The 19348-nt window shown below is 24.9% G+C and overlaps 3 protein-coding genes across 11 annotated transcripts; 1 reads left to right on the forward strand and 2 right to left on the reverse strand.

Moving 5' to 3' along the window:
* Positions 1-374: 374 nt before the first annotated feature.
* On the reverse strand, positions 375-2179 carry LOC126899736 (uncharacterized). The gene is made up of 2 exons (XM_050674877.1): positions 1057-2179; positions 375-607 (listed from the first exon to the last, which is right to left on the reverse strand). The coding sequence occupies exons 1-2, from the start codon at positions 1889-1891 to the stop codon at positions 603-605; spliced, it is 840 nt and encodes a 279-aa protein (XP_050530834.1). The 5' UTR covers positions 1892-2179; the 3' UTR covers positions 375-602.
* Positions 2180-2456: 277 nt separating this feature from the next.
* Positions 2457-11708, forward strand: LOC126899733 (molybdenum cofactor biosynthesis protein 1). 9 transcript variants are annotated; one of them, XM_050674870.1, is made up of 9 exons: positions 2618-2866; positions 3215-3305; positions 3427-3594; positions 4579-4811; positions 5329-5556; positions 5618-5763; positions 6031-6116; positions 6426-6481; positions 8823-8901. In XM_050674870.1, exons 1-8 carry the CDS (start codon positions 2804-2806, stop codon positions 6479-6481), a joined length of 1071 nt encoding a protein of 356 aa, XP_050530827.1. In that variant the 5' UTR covers positions 2618-2803; the 3' UTR covers positions 8823-8901. The 9 variants fall into 9 exon arrangements, with proteins under 9 accessions (XP_050530822.1, XP_050530821.1, XP_050530823.1 ...); XM_050674871.1 differs by lacking the exon at positions 8823-8901 and adding an exon at positions 7171-7443; XM_050674868.1 differs by lacking the exon at positions 8823-8901 and adding an exon at positions 10642-10783 and having other exon boundaries at positions 2619-2866.
* Positions 11709-11784: 76 nt separating this feature from the next.
* LOC126899730 (sorting nexin-14-like) lies at positions 11785-19338 on the reverse strand. Its single transcript, XM_050674862.1, has 10 exons — positions 19240-19338; positions 19033-19180; positions 18390-18458; positions 17891-18053; positions 17700-17831; positions 17375-17574; positions 15997-17304; positions 15588-15937; positions 15225-15524; positions 11785-14300 (listed from the first exon to the last, which is right to left on the reverse strand). The coding sequence occupies exons 2-9, from the start codon at positions 19128-19130 to the stop codon at positions 15307-15309; spliced, it is 2538 nt and encodes an 845-aa protein (XP_050530819.1). The 5' UTR covers positions 19131-19180; positions 19240-19338; the 3' UTR covers positions 11785-14300; positions 15225-15306.
* Positions 19339-19348: the final 10 nt, after the last annotated feature.

The following is a 19348-nucleotide window of genomic DNA, read 5'->3' on the forward strand; positions in this document are numbered from 1 at the left end:
CTCTCAAACGTCGTAAATATTGTATCTATTACAAGTTTTTGTTAAATTAATAAGTATTACATATTTTTAAAGATTAGTATTTTAAGAATAGTATTTGAACTTTTTAGCTCATAAATCGTATTAACATTTTCCACATTATTTGTTAATTCTATATGAACGGAAGAATTCATTGAATTAAAATATTGTTACTATAATACCTCATACGTTTAATTTTAAAACTAGTTACTTAGTAAAAGGACCCGAGAACCATATCCTCCATTAGTCATATTATATATTTTTTAAATCATTGATTTAGAAAATAATTTCAAATATATTCCCTGCCTCATTAATAAATCCTGACTGCGCAACTGATTCTAAACGAATTGAAGTTAAAATTATTATATACATCATCATTATATTTATACATATATAATAATGTTGTACAACTGAGATACAAATTACATATGTTTTGAATTAACAAATACCTGTTATATAATAATTATTAGTGGCTATTTAAAATGTATAAATTTTTTATGCTGATAGAAGAGTATAATCCAGACAACGGTGCAAGTATGTTGATGGGCAAATTCCGAAAATTGTTTTGAATTTATTGAAACTTGTATTTAAGCTATAGAAACATAAAAGTAATGTTAAAATTCACGATATAATTCATTATTAAGTAATATTGAAGCGAAGCGTCAAGCTCTAGCCCTTAAAATGTTATAGCTTTGAGCCGTATGAGGCTAACATCAAATCTATAACATTTTGATGGTTTCCATAAGTAAAAGACATAGAGCCTATTATACCTTCAAGAATTTAGTAAAAATCATTTAGTAAAAAATTTTCCTAGCAGCTTGAACATTTATTTTTAGTGTCCTAGTTATATTATTTTCTAATACACCCCTGAGATACATTTAGTGGATTAAACCTTTGCTTTCTAGTTTTAACTGTTAATGGATTCCTTTAATTAAAAATACGTTTAATTCAAATTGTTATTATTTTATTTATTTTAAATAATAATTTTTGACACTCGCTAATATTTTATATCACTTAACATACAGTTAATTTTCGAGTTACCTTTCATTATGACAGGCGGTGGATCTTTGACTTCTGCTGCCGCTTCGCCAGCTTTAATTCCCTCAGAAAAGACTCTGTGCAGCACCTCTCGTACTTCGTTCATCGTTAACATTTCTATATCGTCCTGTTCTTTTGGCATAATTTTTTGAGTATGACAAGACAAGACGAATCGAAAAGGTAATCCCCTGGAGTTGAATATCCGATCGTCCTCTATGTCATCACCATATAAGTACTGTTGTGGTTTCACCATTAAACCTTTACGCTGCTGAACGTACGGAGTTGGCTTTTCATACAGCATCGACGGTGCTGCTTGTCTTTCGCGAAACCAAATCGGTCTCTCACGCACTACCACCGGCTGTTCTCTATAAACGACTGGTTTTTCCCGTACGACCACAGGCTGTTCTCTGTACAAATAAGGTCTCTCACGTATATATTCCCTATCTGGTTCTTCGCGGTAACGTTGATACGACCGGACAGTTTCAGCGGCCTCGCTACCTACTCCTGAGGCAGCTACCCGTACTACCGTAGACGGACAAGGTCTTGAAGTCGGCCGACCGTTTAACATCTGTTCAGAGACTGATGAGCACTTCATGTCGCTTCCAACGGTCTGTCTCACGTCTCTGTTCTTGACGGCCATTTGATGTTCGTCCCGATTTGTCACGACCAACGTGTTTGGTAAAGTAACCATTTTGCCGTTAAATACGATTTCCTTCCTTTCGGGGCCCTGTGTAACGTCAGTTACACCAATTTCTGTGGTTACACTACAAACGAAAACAGTAACCAACGGAATCAGTAATACAATACTGTAATGTGTCGTTATTGTCCAGGAAATCATTTTCTCAAGACAAGTTTATCACTTTTCTAACGTTTATCAAACTAATTTGCTATTTGATGTCTGTCGAAGACAACCGAGAAGATGATGTGATGTATTCCAACGAGAAATTTCAATCCTAAACATTATGATGTCACAAGTATTTTTTTTTTTTATTAGCGCTGTTTGTTTTTTAGGAAAGTTCTACGAATATCTATAATAGAAACAGACGAGTCGCGATTTATTTTGCGACAATAGCTGACGTTCTTAGTATTATACTCGATTAGATTGAAGAATTTTGAATAAACACACAGAAATTAAGTAGTGTTTGTGTTTTATATTTGTATTAAGTAGAGTGTTTTGTTAGTAATTTTAAGTATTATTTACAAGTATATTTGTATACAGTATAAAAGTAAAGATATATTCTGATTATTCGCGCCAACTTCTTTTAAATTATAACTTTTTAACGTTATCAAACAAACAATTTTATAAAAAATATTTTTTATAAAAGTTTAAGATAATAAAATCATCCTCTTTAATCAAAAATGTCATATTGAGTAAATTGCAAATGATAACTTAATATTAATTTTGTCATTCGCAGCGTATGAAGCCTATCACGTGAATAATTAATACGGAGAATGAAAATAACTGTTCTTGTGTATGTTTGTAGTTAACACACATATTCATCAAATTATTTCAAACAAAAATCAAGTAGGTTGGTATTCCAATGAGATAAGCGTCAGGGTCAAATTACTTGTATATAATAACAATATGTTGTGTGTTATTTTACCTTCGTAAGTATATTTACAACCCTAGTATAATGTAGTGACAATGCAGTATGGTAAGACACTTGGACATCGTAGGACGCAATTTTTTTTTTTAATTTTACTAGCTATTAACTGATTTTTTAGTTGTTGAGTTTCCTATTGAACAAAAATGATTTATCGTTTATTATTTAAATACAACTTTTATTTGAAGGCTAGAACCATTTCGACTCGTGTAAGTTTTTATATATTTTTTTTGTTTTTATAGATTTTGACATAAAAAGAAACAGTTATGCTAGAGCTCTTTTTAGATGCGAGTATATAGTTTATTCAAAATAAAATTGTTAATTTCATTTTTTCTATAAACATTTTTTCTTATATAGTGTTTGATAACAATTAGTTGAGAATTAATCATTCAGAACAGAATATTTTAAAGTATATTACATTATAATGTAATACAATTACAATAACTGTTTTATTTTAAAATTAATTTTTTTTATATGCTAATTAATAGTAAAATTAAAAATTTTTATTTTAGCAATTACTATTTTTTTTATTGTATAGCTAAAACAATTTTTTTCAGAACCTGAAGCCTAATGAAATACTTACAGATTTGTTTGGAAGAAAGCACAATTACCTTCGAGTGTCTCTGACGGAACGTTGTAACTTAAGATGTGAGCGATGATTTTGACAGATTAAATAAAAGCGAATAAACTTATGCTATTTTCAAAGAACATGTCTTAATTAACAATGGAAAAACCTTACCAAAAAACTAAAATTTTGTCGTAAACTTAGGTGAATATTGTATGCCAGTGGATGGAGCTAAACTGTCGAAAAAGAACGACTTGCTTACTAATGAAGAAATGTTAAAGCTGGTGAGCCTTTTCGTCAAACAAGGGATTAATAAGGTGCGGATAACCGGTGGCGAGCCAACTGTAAGGAAAGATATAGTAGACATTGTCAGTAAGTTGTCGTTCGTCAACTTAGAATTTTTTTATTCTTCATAGTTAAACAGTTCAGATCATTCAATAGTAAAAAATACCCATACCAAATTATCTTTAAATATTTATATCTTTAATGTTTTCTATGTTTTTATTAACAAACTATTTTGTGTTTTAATTGATATAAATTTGTACATTAAGTTACTTTATTGTAAGCTCTTTAAATAATAATTTAGTATCTAACTTATTGAATAGTAAATATATATATATATATATATTGGCCCATTAATTAAAATTTTAAAGAACCCTATACGTTATTATATAAAAAAAATAATTAATTTTTGCAAGTCTTTAAAACTATCAAATAGATTTCTTCAAATAATATATTAAAAAATTAATGTTAATTTTCAAGTGGTTGATTTAAAACTCTCGAGTTTTCGAAAATACTTGAAATTTTACATGATTCTAATAGGGTTTTATAAAGATATAAATAATTATTAATATTATAAAATTATCAATTAATTGATAATTTACTTTATGTTATTTGAATTGTCTGTTTACATATAACATTATACATAGTGTAGTATATTATTATCGTATATTAATATTGTTATATAGTAATTTCAATAAAAAAATATATATTTTATTATGTTTTTAGGAAATAATAAAATCGGAACCGTATGTGTATGTACGATTTCAAAAATATAATATTAAATGGCTTCCTAAATATTTACAGATTTCTAAAACTCATATTAATTTTTATATAAAAAAATAATTTTGAAAATATTTTAGCGAATTTCTCTATATGTATAGTTTTGAATTTAAATCTATTTTTGTTTCGATTCTGTCATTTAAAGGTTGTATGAATAATCAAAGAAGGTTTTTATGATTAAATGTGTAACGTATTTGTTACTGCTTATTAATTATCATTAATAAGTAATATTTAAATATTTAATACATATATGTATTAAGTATTTCTAACAGAATTATTGACATTTATTCTTAGGATCTCTAAAAGAGCTAAATGGTTTACGAACGATCGCGATGACAACAAACGGATTGACTCTAACAAGAACTTTAGTAAACTTACAAAGAGCCGGTTTAAATGCCCTGAATATAAGCCTGGACACATTACAATCACAAAAATACGAAAAGATTACTAGGCGAGACGGAGGCTTACTAAAACGAGTGTTAGTTGGCATCGACTTGGCCTTGCAACTTGGTTTTAATCCTGTCAAGGTTTGTAAATGTTAAAATTCAATCACATAGAAAAATAAACATAATCTGACGGTATACATGTATTTATTATTTAAAAATATTATTTATTTATTTTTTGTAACTAAATATAATCAAAAAACACCGTCCTTATCGTTAGGTGTATATTATATGCGAATATTAATATCTTTTCATCAGACAATCACTAATCATGTTTCAATATATTCCTATACGCACAAACATACGTCAATCATTCGTCGGTTATCTCCATACAGATACTGCCGCTCTGTTCTGCATACATAAAAACACATTGATCGTGTGTAGAATATACTTATGTCGGAAACCGATTCAGCATTCATTAATGTACTAATAGAAACGACGCTGAACACTTGATTTTAATAAATAGACATATTTGATTAATGTATGAAACTTTACAATAACAACCATTGATATTCATCCTAATGTAGTGTGATGTTTTGTGATAACTGAAAAAATGAATTTAAGTATTGACAAGTGTGCGATTATTTTGAACGTCCTTCAGGTGAATTGCGTATTAATGCGAAAATTTAACTTGAGCGAGCTGTGCGATTTTGTAGAATTCACAAGAAACCTTAACGTGGACTATAGATTTATCGAGTTCATGCCGTTTGCGATGAACAAGTGGGACGAACAACAATTAGTTCCCTACAAAGAAGCCGTGGAGATAATAACAAAAAAATTTCCAAACTTTCAACCGTGTGCGGACAACAACACGAACGCCACTTCTAAAGTATGTACACAATTGAATTGGATTAAAAAATTACGATGCATTCTATTTATTTTCGGTACAGATGTTCAAGGTGCCGGAATTCAAGGGCCGAGTTGGGTTCATAACTTCTATGACAGATGATTACTGCGATGGGTGCAATCGATTGAGACTAATGGCCGATGGTAACTTGAAAGCTTGCTTATTTCAAAACAACGAAATAAGTTTAAGGTATTTTTTTAGTGTAGCGATTCAATAAAAAGACGTATTTATAAGGCTTAAGAGGTTTTTTTATATCGAATAGAAATATAAACATATTTTTACTTGTACAATAGAATCCAACGAATTTTTTATTTTTTTTCGAGAATTTGATTAACTACTTCATAGAAGACATTTATATGCTGAAATTTAGCAACTTTTTAAAATATAGCAAATTCAAGTCAAATCTTAGCCAAATATAAAATTAATAATACCACTACATTTTTTATGATTTTTCAGAAACCCCCTGCGCGAAGGAGCATCAGAAAAAGAACTCCTTGATATCATTTCAAATGCAGTAAAAGCGAAAAAACGAAAACATGCCGGTAAAATCTTAATCATAGTTACAATTTGAACAAAATGATTGGGAATGGAGCTGAGACAGAATTAGGGAACCTTAGCTATCTCAAGGCTCCTTCAATTTGCAAATATGTTCCTAATTAATCCAAAATAAGTTTTATTCATTTGATTTCGGGGAACTCAAATTAGTTTGAATCAATATTCAATTATTATTTTTTTTATAGCTGAATAGTTAATTTTATTATATTTAAGAACTTAATTTTTGAAAGTCTAAATGTAACATAGCTTTTATATGGAATTCTCTTTGTTCTAATTAGAATTTCTAATATTTATAGGAATGAAGAATCTTTCAAAAATGATAAATCGTCCAATGGTTTTAATTGGCGGATAGGTAAGGACTAACTACACATTCAAATTACATAAACATTTAGATTATCATAATGATGGTAAGGGAATATAGGATCAGACTAAAACGCTTTGAAAACTAGATTTTTTGAGGAACGTAATTAATTTTTAATGGCTAACATTACTTAATCCGGAACGCATGAAGCCTCAGTAAGTAGGTTATCGAAATTCGATTCAGCTCCACTGAACTATACCAGTCCCGAGTAGTCTATCGCAACTAAATCCGAACCCGGTGCTAGAGAGGATGTTAAGAATAATTATCATAACATTGAAATTTAACATTTTCAATAAATATGATAGTATAGTTTCAATACTATAAATAAATTTACTCTTCTTGTAGGGCTTCTGACGGAATGAGTATTAGTATAATATTGTATATACCTATTTTTACGCATAGCTGAAATATGGGTAGAAAATAATATCCATAATAGACTATTTTCAAAAAAGTTTAATTATTATAATGCTGAAACTAAATTATAGAAACGTATAATACTGCCTAAATAAATACTATGTAATTAATTACATTGCCTAAGGCTCATTTAAATATATTTTGCAATTATTTAAAGTATTGTATATTTCATTTTGCAGTCCATCAAAATTATTTAATTTCACTTACTTATTATGGTATAATGAGATATCGAGAAAAATATAAAAGTACATGTCTTTTTTATTTAGCTGTCATTTCACAAATATAAATAGATATTTTAACAAACTCATTTGTAAGTGACCAATAAGGGCAATTTTCGCTACTAGATTTGTAAGTTTATCGATGAATCGTATGGTTTATTTCAAAATGGCTTTGTATATAGCAAATTGTTTTCCTGTAATTGCGTGCGATGCAAATTTTTTTATGATTTTAGGTATTTCCAAATTCTATAATATTAAATTAAAAATTTTTTTTATTACGATTTCAAAAAAACTTGTTTTTACTACCATTAAGGATAAAATTAGATACGTAGAAACAGTGTTAAATAATGTTTGTGTAAAAGTAATTAATTTTATTTAATCATTTAATTCTCATTTATACATTTTATTAATTTATTTTCTTAACATAATTTTTAAGTACTTTTTCAGTACTATATTTATCTTATATTCTATAAATAATTGTTTTAAAATGCAATAAACTAATATTTTATTAAAAAAAAATTACTTTTCAAAAGTATTTAATTATCCACTAAAATACTTTATCGTTAATAGTATTTAAATTGTATTTTATTTTAGAGTAATTACTTAAATATTTTTTAAAAATATTAACACTGTGTATAGAAAGTTTGTCTTGCAGGATTCTTTGCAATTCAGCTAGATAATAAGAAACCCACGAGTTTCATATTATTATTTTGATTCCCTTACACAATAAAAGAAATAAAAACAAGGATTTTCTTGAAAAATTAGCGTAGCTAGAAAAACGTTTTAGTTTAATAGTTCTAATCATATAAAACAAGTATAATTAAAGAATAAAGTAACAAACCGATGTTTGAATATTGACTTTGTTGCGATTTTTTGTAGAAACTCTATATAAACCACTACAGATATAATTGCTGTTTACTAGACTATGGCATAAGAACCAACCAGTGTTTCTTTTAGGCGTTCCCCCGGAAAAATTTAAAGAATATTAAAGATATTAAATATTAGAAAAAATCCATTTTGATATAACTGAATTCCAAGATAAGAGTCCACACAGTATTAATTATTTAATTTGTATTTGTTTTAATTAATTGAATAACTTGGTAAGGAAAAAGGTAAGGACGTATAGATAAATGTACTAAATTTGTATAGGACATTTACTATTGACTATATGAAGAAATTTGAAGAGAACAATAGATCATTATTTTTATGTGTGTATGATAAACTTTTGTGTATTTTATTATATTGTCACAATCATACTAACCGACAAAGATAATTATTATCAAAACATTTATTTTGCTTCGTGTAATATAAATGACTCCCCAATTTTTTCAAACGGCTCACTAGATAAAAATTCTTTACAAGAAACACTGGCGACAACAATTATCTATTGTTGTAGACAACACATAATTACAATAATCAAAATTGCGGGAATAATTAACGTAACAAATTGAAAATTATAGAACGAACAAAGCAAAAATGAATGAAATATTTATACTATAATATTTTCGTATTATAATGCTCAAATTAGAAGTAATTGACAATTTTTGCCTAAAAATTATAAACTTATGTAAAGTTATAATTTTTTTATGAAGAGCTTTTAATAAAACGTTTAATACAATTTGAATAATTAATGTTACAAAATTAATAGAAAGAAGAAAATTATAAAAATTTTAGTATATTTTTACGTTTTGTTTTTGTAGCATATTCAACAATAACAGTTGGTGTACAAAATAACCAAATTTTAGATTTAACTAAAATTTTGTCAAATGAGTTCCCATGTTTTTCTAGCATTAATTAATGTTGTTAAAATTGAATAATTTTGTTTTCGTTAATAAAAGGAAAATTGCACTTTTAATTTGTATTTACATTAGTCCTTGTGTAAATATTACTTTTCGTTATATTTTCGATGTAAAAATTTTCGACTCTTAACAGATGACATTAATCATTAGGGCTCGAATATAGTTTACTTAAAAAACCTTAAAATGATTCAAAAATTACAAAAATATCATAAAAAATGAAAATAATAACCTAAAAATAGTTATAAATGAAAAATGACTTGTGAAAAATTTAAAAAATAACTTTTTAACCACATATAATCAGTTTTACATCTTTCTATTTGCCGAACTTAACATGCTGCAGAAGGTGGTGGCCATTTTTCATATTAAATTAGGAAGTCGAAAATGGTTCAAGGCTAAGCCAATGTTGGACGAGACGGGTATTATGGTCGGCTTGCACTAAAGACTAGACACCACCAATGAAAAAATCTCGTTGGCACCTTGGAGATCGAACCCGAAACCCCGTGCGCCGAAGCATACGTTTCTACTCACTACTTTTTAATCTCATGTATATTCTTTAATTTCATTTAAAACAACATTAATATTGATCAATAAAATAGTTTGCTATCTTGACGAAAACTTTTACACATATTAGCTAAAGAATATAAAAATTTAACTTAAAAATCAATCAAAATTGTTTCATTGTACAATACGTGTATTGTATTTAATACTCTCTATATTAAATTAACGATGTTATCAGACAACAAATTTTCATACTTCGTAAAGATTCTTTATATGCTGTGGAATATAATTTAAGAAAATTTTAAATGAGCAAGATTTCGTATTTTTATCTAAAATTGAATTTTTTTTCTTGTCCAATTTTAGTGTTTGCTTGTTGAATTTTTTTGCTTTTATGTGTAACAATTTGTACTAAATCATGAGTTTTGATTAAATCAACCAGAGTACAAAATTGTGCATTAATATAATGTATATTAAATTTTAGTGTAATTTTGTTTCTAAGTTCTTGTGCATTTTTAATTAATGTTTTTTTGTCGGACACCATAAGAGATAAATAATATATCTTCATAATTAATGAATTAATTTTTATACTTTAAAATTTTTTTATAAAAACAAAATTCTCGTTTTGAAATATTTAATGAAAAATAATAAAACAATTTAACTATGAATAAAATATGATCCAAAAAAAAACCTTTATGGAAAATATTGACAAACATGACAAAAATTTTGAATTTTATTTATTACCCTTATGAAATAGGTTTGATTTAGCCCATTTTACGTTTTAAAAAAATTCTAAGTGTACTAACTTCCGAACCCTATTAATCATACTCTAATAACTGAATGCTAGTCATAAGAGTAGCTAAATTGCCTATATTCGTCGCCGTCTTACAAATTAAAAGGTGCAAAAAAGGCTTAATATATTATTCTCATACAAAATAAATTGACACTTTTTCAAAATTTTTACAAATTATACTAATTTGCAACACTTTTAAAATTAAATATTTATACTTGTCAGTTTATTTTGCCGTTTTAATTATTCAATTTTTTAAAATAATAAATGATATCTTTGAAATTATAACGCACAAAGGCAACTTTGTCTAGTTATACTGATTATTTTTTTATTACAACATAGTGATGTTGTTGATCTTTAAATTGTCAAAAGCTACAAATTGTTCAAGTATTTTTTTTAACGTCATATTTCATATATTGAAATTATTATTTTTAGGTAATCTCTTAAAAAGTAATATTACAAGAAAAACTTTATTTGGTGAATGTATAAATTTATATTCTATACCAAAAAGTACAAATGGAAATATAATTAGTATTAGACAAAATCACAGTTTCACACATATCGATCCCAAATCTGGTAAAGCTTGTATGGTTAATATTGTTGATAAATTAGTGACTCGTCGTACGGCCGTAGCTGAAGCCATAATTAAATTGGACGAGACTACAGTAGAACTAATTGATGAAAATCTCATAAAAAAAGGAGATGTATTAGGAGTAGCACAGATAGCTGGAATATGCGCTGCTAAAAAGACTTGGGAACTTATACCTTTGTGCCATCAATTAAAGCTTGATGGCATAACGGTCGACGTCCAGTTGAAAAAGTCAAATTCTTCAGTTAAAGTGACCTCAAGTGTAGTAACACAAGATCGTACTGGAGTTGAAATGGAAGCCTTAACAGCGTGTACCATAGCCGCATTAGTAGTATATGATATGTGTAAAGCAGTTAACAGGAATATAGTAATCGAACATGTTAAGTTGATTTCCAAAACTGGTGGCAAAAATGATTTTACATCAAATGTACACAGAACACAGTAAAATTTTAAAATTTTAATAACAATATTACAATGTATTTTTTACATATTGGTTATAAATCATAATTTGTATTATTAATATTTTAACATACATAAATACATATTACTTTATATTATTCTAGTGTTCATAATTTATGCAAACAATAATGTACAATTGTAATAAAACATTTAAGATTCTATATAATATTATATGAGTAAGAATTGTAAATAAGCTAAACTAGCGAATAAGCATAATATGTTTGTTGTAATAATATATTATATTATTATTTATATCTCATTAAATAATTAAAATTGTCATGATAAACAATCAACTGAAAATTAGGATCTAAAAATAGTAATAAAAATACTAAGTATAATGGTAACTTAATAAACAGTTTCTATTACAAATTAATGACTAGTGTTATAACACTAGGTTTATAAGTGATACAATAACAGTGTGGCTATGCTCTCCCTCCCTCTATAATTTACAGTACGTATTGTAATAAAATACATACAATTTTTAGCTTTATTGTGCTCACAATCTTTTTGAAAAAAAAAATTACTTCTCCCTAGACAAAAAACTAACCAAACCACTCCTGTACAATAATAATTAATCATTTCGATAATAGTTATAATGTAATACAATACAATAATAAAAGAATAAATAAGAACATTGAAAATTTCAATAAAATATGAGTTCAAAAAATTAAATTATTGTTCTTATAATTGGACGGTTCTTGGGTAAAAGTCCCTTTGAACAAAAATATATATTCTTTAGTCTATAAAAATTATTTATAAATTACATACATTTAAAATGACGAGTGAAATAAAATATTTAGATTTTATCATTTGTTTTCATTTTTTTGATCACGTTAAAAAAAGGAAAATTCAAAAATAATATAAAACGTTTATATTTTTTTTCCCCAAAAATTTAGTATTTTGGACTTGTGTTACTATAATCTACACCCTAGATAGAGTAATCATTTATTTAATAAAAGTACAATTTTTCAGTTGATTTTGAAGTATATTAGATAAAGAAATTTTATATTATATGAATTTTTTAATTGTCAAAGAACTTCAATCAAATATTTATTTTAAAAGCTTAAATATAGTGCAATAAACAACTCAAATTATTAGTAAAACTTATAAATTGAAATATTTAAATAATATTTATTAATAAGGCTACTGACGAAAATAATCTATATAAAATTAAAGTACTTAATTCATATAACATATATATATATATATACAATGGGATTATTATAATTCACATAAAAAATTATAAATATACATTCATCATTCAATAAAAAAAGGAATCAATTGTTTTGTTTACATTTTTTTTATATTCCATTTCTTTATATTATGTATTACAATTTATTGCACTAGGTATTTTTGGGGGTATACTATTGGCTAGCCATCTAATAAAAATAATAATAATGCTACAAAAAGTAACTGTGTTCAAAGTGAAAAAATATTTTACTGATACAATTAATACACAAGTATTAATTAGTTATAAAGTTATTTTGATTCTATTAACCATTAATTGGTCCCAACAAATTGAAATATTAAAAAACTATATTAAATATTTAATTAAAAGTAGTAGAAAAGTGAAAAATAAAACAACTAATGGGTTGGTATTAAAAATATTTTTAAAACTAAGTAAAAATTCATTAAAAATTCTTAGGAAAAAAATAATAACTTGGGAATATTTTTATGAAAGTCTTAAATTGGTTCATGGATTTTAGATGCATAGTAGAATTGATATATAAAATTTCGCAATTATAAGTATTAAATTCTTAATAAAAGTAAAATAACATAATAAGTTTAAGTTCATATAAATCCTTGAAATAGTTAATCAGTGCAAATAAAAATTGTTTATATCAACTGTCAATAATGAATACTTTATGCCATTTATTTACACTCAAGTTATATAACACTAGTTGAAGTTTTTAATTGTAAAATTTACATTAGTATAGACAAAAAATAAATAAAATAATTAATTTTAATAATATAAAAAATAAATAATTTATATTTAAATAAATGATGATAAAATAATGTTTTTATTATAATACAAAATTGAAAAAAATAACAATGTAAATATTATAAAATAATAATCAAACACATAAATGTCAATGAATAGTTTGCATAATTAGAAAGAAATTCCATTTTCCATCAACAGGATAAAAATTTAAATTTAATAGTTTGTAAGGTGATATCTATGAACATTGACTTTAAAATTTTATTGAGTTTTAACTTACATTTCAAATATTAATTATATTTATTCCAAATTTGAAAAATATTTAAAAATAAAATATTATTATTTTATTTATTTGCCAATAACATAAGTTCTATTTTTAAATAATGAATTCAGAAATATCTCAATAAATACATCACAATATTATAGTATTCCTTTATTCTTATACATTATATGAAAATAATTTTAATGCATAAGTATGAGTTATAAAATGTTATAAAAAGTGCATAATTAAACAACTATTTACTTTAGTTTTTCACTAAAAATGATTTTAAAAAATACATTATGTTTCATAGAATATTATTTGTTTTTTTTGTAATAACAACTTATTTTAAAGGAATTTATATATCTTAAGAATATAATTCGAATGTTTTACAAATTAAACTGTAGACGATGTTGAGTAACCACTAATTAGAAACAATAGTTTTAAGAGTAATAAATAATGGGGAAATTAGTTGATCTTGAACTATTTTTAATGTATGAAATAGTTAAATAAAATATTGGAAAAATATATTTTTTTTAATTTTTTGTTTTAGCAAAAGATAAAATACTAATATTAATTTACTTTAAGGAACAAAAAAGTAAAATAATTGATTATGTAAAAGAAACAAGTACATACTTGTTAGTGTAATTCATGAATTAGATAATAAATAACTTAAATATACATAAATCTGTTTCATAAAAAATGAATTGATATTAATAAGTTAATAATATTTAAAATATTCTCACTCATTTTATTTTAGGAATTCCTTGCAAAATATTTCATATGTTAAACCTTATATATAATTAAAAATTTTCTGATGATTTTTATTCTGGAATAATCATATATGGCTGTAAAAAATTTAATAAAATTATAATTTATTTTAACTTTGCAAATGTAAATAAAAATATTTATTTATTATACAAGTATTTTTAATTAAATATGTGGGCATTTTTGATAATTCATAATGTAGATAAATATACAAAATGTTCAGTAAGGAAACAGGTCAATTGTTATAAACAATGAGAACAATAAAAATCCGCTTTCTTACTTACTGAATACCTATATATTGTTTGACTCTAAACTAAACGAGACACAAAATGTAATTCAATATGAATTAAATTTAATAAAATAAATAGAAAATTATACAGCTATACAAATTATAAATAAATATTATTAATTACTTAAATTAGGTAGAAGACATAAATAGAAAAAGGAAATTTTTTGACTCCACTCTTAATTTTTATTTTACCAGTCAAAAAGATAAGAAAAATTATTATACCTATGACCCTAAATAGAATATCTTATTTATTTTATTGATAACTAGACAATCGAAATTCTATAATAGTTTTTATTTATTATTCATAAATCAGGTCTAAAACTAGTTAAGCCATCTTAATATAACAAATCACAGTCTTGTCTAATTTATACAAACTAGATTAAAAATTAATTTTTGAAAAAAAATACATAAACAAATATTTACTATGGTAGCATTATGTTGAATATAATATATTCAACTTATATACCTAATATTCATATTATATTCAAACTTTAAAATTGAACACTTTATTTACATTATGTAAAAGATACCTCATAACTAACTACTAATTTTTTGGAGCCCATTTATTTTAATGTAGAGCAACTAATGTTTACAAATAGTACAATTTTTATCATAATAAGTCAAATTCAATAGTCATATTTAGAAAAGAAAATTGATATAATTAAAAAAGTTAAGAATAATTTTGTAAATGTTTAAGTATTTGATCAGTAAATACCTTATTTTTAACATCCAGAAAATCATTTTTATCACTCAAAAGTATCACAGAAATGAAACAACTTAAACATAATTTGGTCATATTAATTTGCACTCTGCAGTTCTGGAAATATTTCCAGGAAAATAACATCTAAAAGTCTGTAAAATAGTTGTTTGTTCATCACACTATTTTGAATGCATTTATAAATACATGAGTAGAATGGTAACAAAGCAGAATTTCTTTTATGTTGTATTATATGTTCAAATGTAATATCTTTGCTCTCACTATTCTGAATCACTCCATCCTCAGGAAACAATGAATCTAAACGACAATAAATATTTAAATTAATTTTGATTAACTTAATTATACATATTTATTACATACTTTCAATAATATCAATCAAGTATGATATTTTTGACGGTGTAATTGATCTAGCTAAATACAATGATATGTGCTTTTGAATGATAGAGTCAATAAAATTGCCACATATAACTTTAATTGCTAATAATAATTGAACTATCGTGTTAGAAAAATTGTAAATTTGTACACCAACAAATATTATACAGCTGAGTGGTCCATTAATACAATAATTTTGATAGAATACATTTTGAGAAGAAATATTTAAATCAATTTCTTCTTCAGTTATAATGTTAAAATTATCTTTATATAGTGGATTTTCAGCAGTTATTACTTTTCTACTAGAAACTTCTTCATTGAAATCTTTCCATTCATGTCTGCAATAACATAATATAATATTAATAAATTTTAGGTTAAAAAATGTTAGAATACTTACTTTTGTTTTAATTTTGTTTCGATTGAATTCATAAAAATTGAAATGAATGATTCTAAATTTTGACCTTTTTCTTTACGTAAATTTAAAGGCATAGATTTTCTTAATAAACGGCCAATAGCTGATTCTGAATCTTCAAAGTTTTCTTCAGAAGTTAGGAACATGTGCAACAAGTCAGATCCCTTAAGTTCTGGCTTTTGTAAGAGTTGGTTAAGAAAAAGTTTATAAGTATCATCACTTTCGGCTTTGTAGAGTAAAATTCTTCTAGACGGTAATTGAGCATCTAAAAATACTCCATGAAATTCTGTTAACTTAGTTTTTAAGGTGTAAAAGTCAGCAAGTCTTCTTTCTACACACCATTGTTTGATTTCATTGTTTTCGAGTGTTTCAACTGAAATAATAAATGCTAATGATTGACCTCCATTTGATCCGGATTCTAGTTTTACAGTAGAAGTCACATCAAATACATTCCAAGTACTTAAATCTCTTTCACTATTATTGATAATGGAACTATCAACAATAAGATCTTCTCCATATTCTGGATCACCTTCAGAAGATAATGAATCTAATTGACCATCATATATTGTACTTGATTTTAAGGCTTCTCTAATTCTATTAAATTTACGACCAATCTTGGCTGATGAGTTTTTGTTTTCGTTATTTATTGATGATTCATGGGCTAAATTTATCTCAGTTATGTTTCGTGATCCACAAATCCACGAAAAATATTCATCAGAATTATGAAATTCAACCCAATAACTACTCTCTAAAATTAAATAAGTTTGTTCATATGCTTGATATAAAGGTTTTGAATTTTGAAGTTTGACAACATCTTTTGATAAAACTTTTCTTAATTGGCTTACTAGTTCAGTATCAAAGCATATACAATCTGGAGAATGGGAACTAAAGTATACTGAAAAAATATCCCATGCATCTCGGTACAATACATCAAGCTCTTCTGAAGAAATATCTGGTTTTAACATTCGCTTGTTGAAGTTATCAACATCAATACAAAATTGTAACAGATGTACAGAATTTTTACTTTTTAAAAATTTCATAAATGCATTTAAAATTGTTGAATCTTTAAATATGCTACGCATCTCAAGATAAACAGCGTCACGAGGTTCTTTGGCAATAAATTTTAATAAATATTCAACTTGTTTATCATTCAATGCAGAATTTGATGTTGAAATTGGCATTTTAGATAGATTTAACCAAACAAGAGTGAGATTATGAGGATTGCATAAAACATCAGACAGCGGTAATAATACCCAGAGAGAAAGTAACTCTCGAGAGATAATTGAAAATATTCTGAAATACAAATTTTTATAATAAATACCCCAAAAAAATTTGATCTATATAGCAACAAAATAATGTTTACTTGCACTGAAAATCATTTTGACGTGAAACATATGGTATCACACTCATTGACAATTTTCTTAGATATTTTATTTCAGTTTTACGATTTAATACAGCATAATGATGAATCATTTTTTTACCACTTTCTATTTGTTTACAATCACTTATATGGGATAGAAGTACTGGCAATAGTTTATATAGAACAATATTTCCAAAATCTAACTGTAAAATGAAATCAAAAAGAATCTTAATAAAAAAAATTATAGTTAATATTATATTAAAAATATATATAATATAATATATTAAAAATATTTAATATTAATTTTTGTTTATATTTAAGAACTAACCTGCAATAATCTTTTAAATAAGACACTTGAAGCAAATTTAATAATTAATTTAATTTCTTTAACAAAATGTTGGTCATTAGAAAGGTTTTTATACCAACTAGTCACATAAGCATTGGTTATTTTGGAAAATAGCTAAAATAAATATTACAAATTACTAAGACATAATGTTGTGTACCATGAAAATACTTTACTTTATCTAGAGATGAATCTATTTGTTCTGATATCATTAAACCTGTCCACGGACATTGTAAATTAACACATTTTATTGATGCAGTACAACTATTTTTATTGCATTTGAAACAAATTTTTTTTGCTAATTTCTTTGAGGGACTATAATAATCTTTAACTTGATTCCTGTAAAAAGTATTTTCATTAATTATTAAAATTTTACCAAACTGAAATTTATTTAAAAATATAAATTTTTTTAAAATAAAAAGTCAATATTAATCTTTCAAAAACTGTACAAAAGGTATATAGGAGAAGTTAGTTTAAAAAAAAACTGAAACAATGTTCTTTTAATAAATTAAAACAATATAAAAATTAATCTTATTGTTAAAAATGTCATTAAAATTAATTTTTGAGTATTTTCTATTTTAAATAAGAGGAGCCTAACTTTTTACGATTAAATCTTGAATTAAAGTTATAATATACATATAAGTTAGTCATAATAAATTAACTTGATATAATTACCTGAAAATATACCCAAATGAAATACATCCACCACCAAAAGTGATAAGAATTATAATAAAACTGAAATACCTTGAAAATAACAACATAATAGATTAATAATAATAACTAGTAAAGTAGTAAACTATTTCAACTTCAAGTAATATTTATTTTAATTATGTTCATGATAAAAAAAGGGGGAAAATAATTTTATAGTCAATGGCAAAAGGGAAAAAATTGTGTCTTAGTCAAAAATTTATAAAGGAATGAAAGTCTTTTTAAAACAACCTTAGAAATGGATAAAAAATCTATAATCATAAATTTAATAATTACAAGGAATATTCAATTACATTATAATATTAGTATATTCATATATCAGGAATAAAATATTAAAATTAATAAAATAAAACTTATTTTATTAATATTTAACACATGGAAAATTTTAAGAACAGTATCAAGAAATTATAAGCAACAATATTTTATTATATTTTTAAAAATATTGAACTTTTAAAATAAATAAGAATAGTCTTTGTTAGCTGTAAATAATACATATTTTATAAAATNCAATATTTTATTATATTTTTAAAAATATTGAACTTTTAAAATAAATAAGAATAGTCTTTGTTAGCTGTAAATAATACATATTTTATAAAATTATACAACTCACCCCCAAACAATCAAATTGAACAAGAATATACAGTAAATAGCAATAATGCCATAGTAAACAATTCTGTCATCTGTAAATAGCTTGAGAATGTCTTTCATTTTGCTCCATAACAAACACACCCGTAGTCGTTTCAGGAAAATGATTTACTCTAAAATTGTCACATAATTATATTAAGTAGTATAATGTTAATAGTAACTAATTAATTACTATATTAATAAAAATGACAAATTCTATTTCCATTTATAATATTTTGAAGTGTTAAGTACTTAGAAATGAGATTAAGATGGTTAAGTATTTCATCTTATCACATTACTAA

The sequence above is a fragment of the Daktulosphaira vitifoliae genome, unplaced genomic scaffold (genome assembly GCF_025091365.1).
Source record: "Daktulosphaira vitifoliae isolate Bord-2020 unplaced genomic scaffold, ASM2509136v1 Scaffold_2, whole genome shotgun sequence".
Classification (NCBI taxonomy): domain Eukaryota; kingdom Metazoa; phylum Arthropoda; class Insecta; order Hemiptera; family Phylloxeridae; genus Daktulosphaira; species Daktulosphaira vitifoliae.

Coding starts and splice junctions, on each gene's coding strand:
- LOC126899736 (XM_050674877.1), bottom strand. CDS start 1,891: ATGATTTCCTGGACAATAACGACACATTACAGTATTGTATTACTGATT.
- LOC126899733 (XM_050674864.1), top strand. CDS start 2,804: ATGATTTATCGTTTATTATTTAAATACAACTTTTATTTGAAGGCTAGA. Junction 4,812..5,328: donor TTGGTTTTAATCCTGTCAAG/GTTTGTAAATGT, acceptor AACGTCCTTCAG/GTGAATTGCGTATTAATGCG. Junction 5,557..5,617: donor ACACGAACGCCACTTCTAAA/GTATGTACACAA, acceptor TTTTCGGTACAG/ATGTTCAAGGTGCCGGAATT.
- LOC126899730 (XM_050674862.1), bottom strand. CDS start 19,130: ATGAAAGACATTCTCAAGCTATTTACAGATGACAGAATTGTTTACTAT. Junction 18,054..18,389: donor TCATTTGGGTATATTTTCAG/GTAATTATATCA, acceptor TACTTTTTACAG/GAATCAAGTTAAAGATTATT. Junction 17,305..17,374: donor CAAAATGATTTTCAGTGCAA/GTAAACATTATT, acceptor TTTGTATTTCAG/AATATTTTCAATTATCTCTC.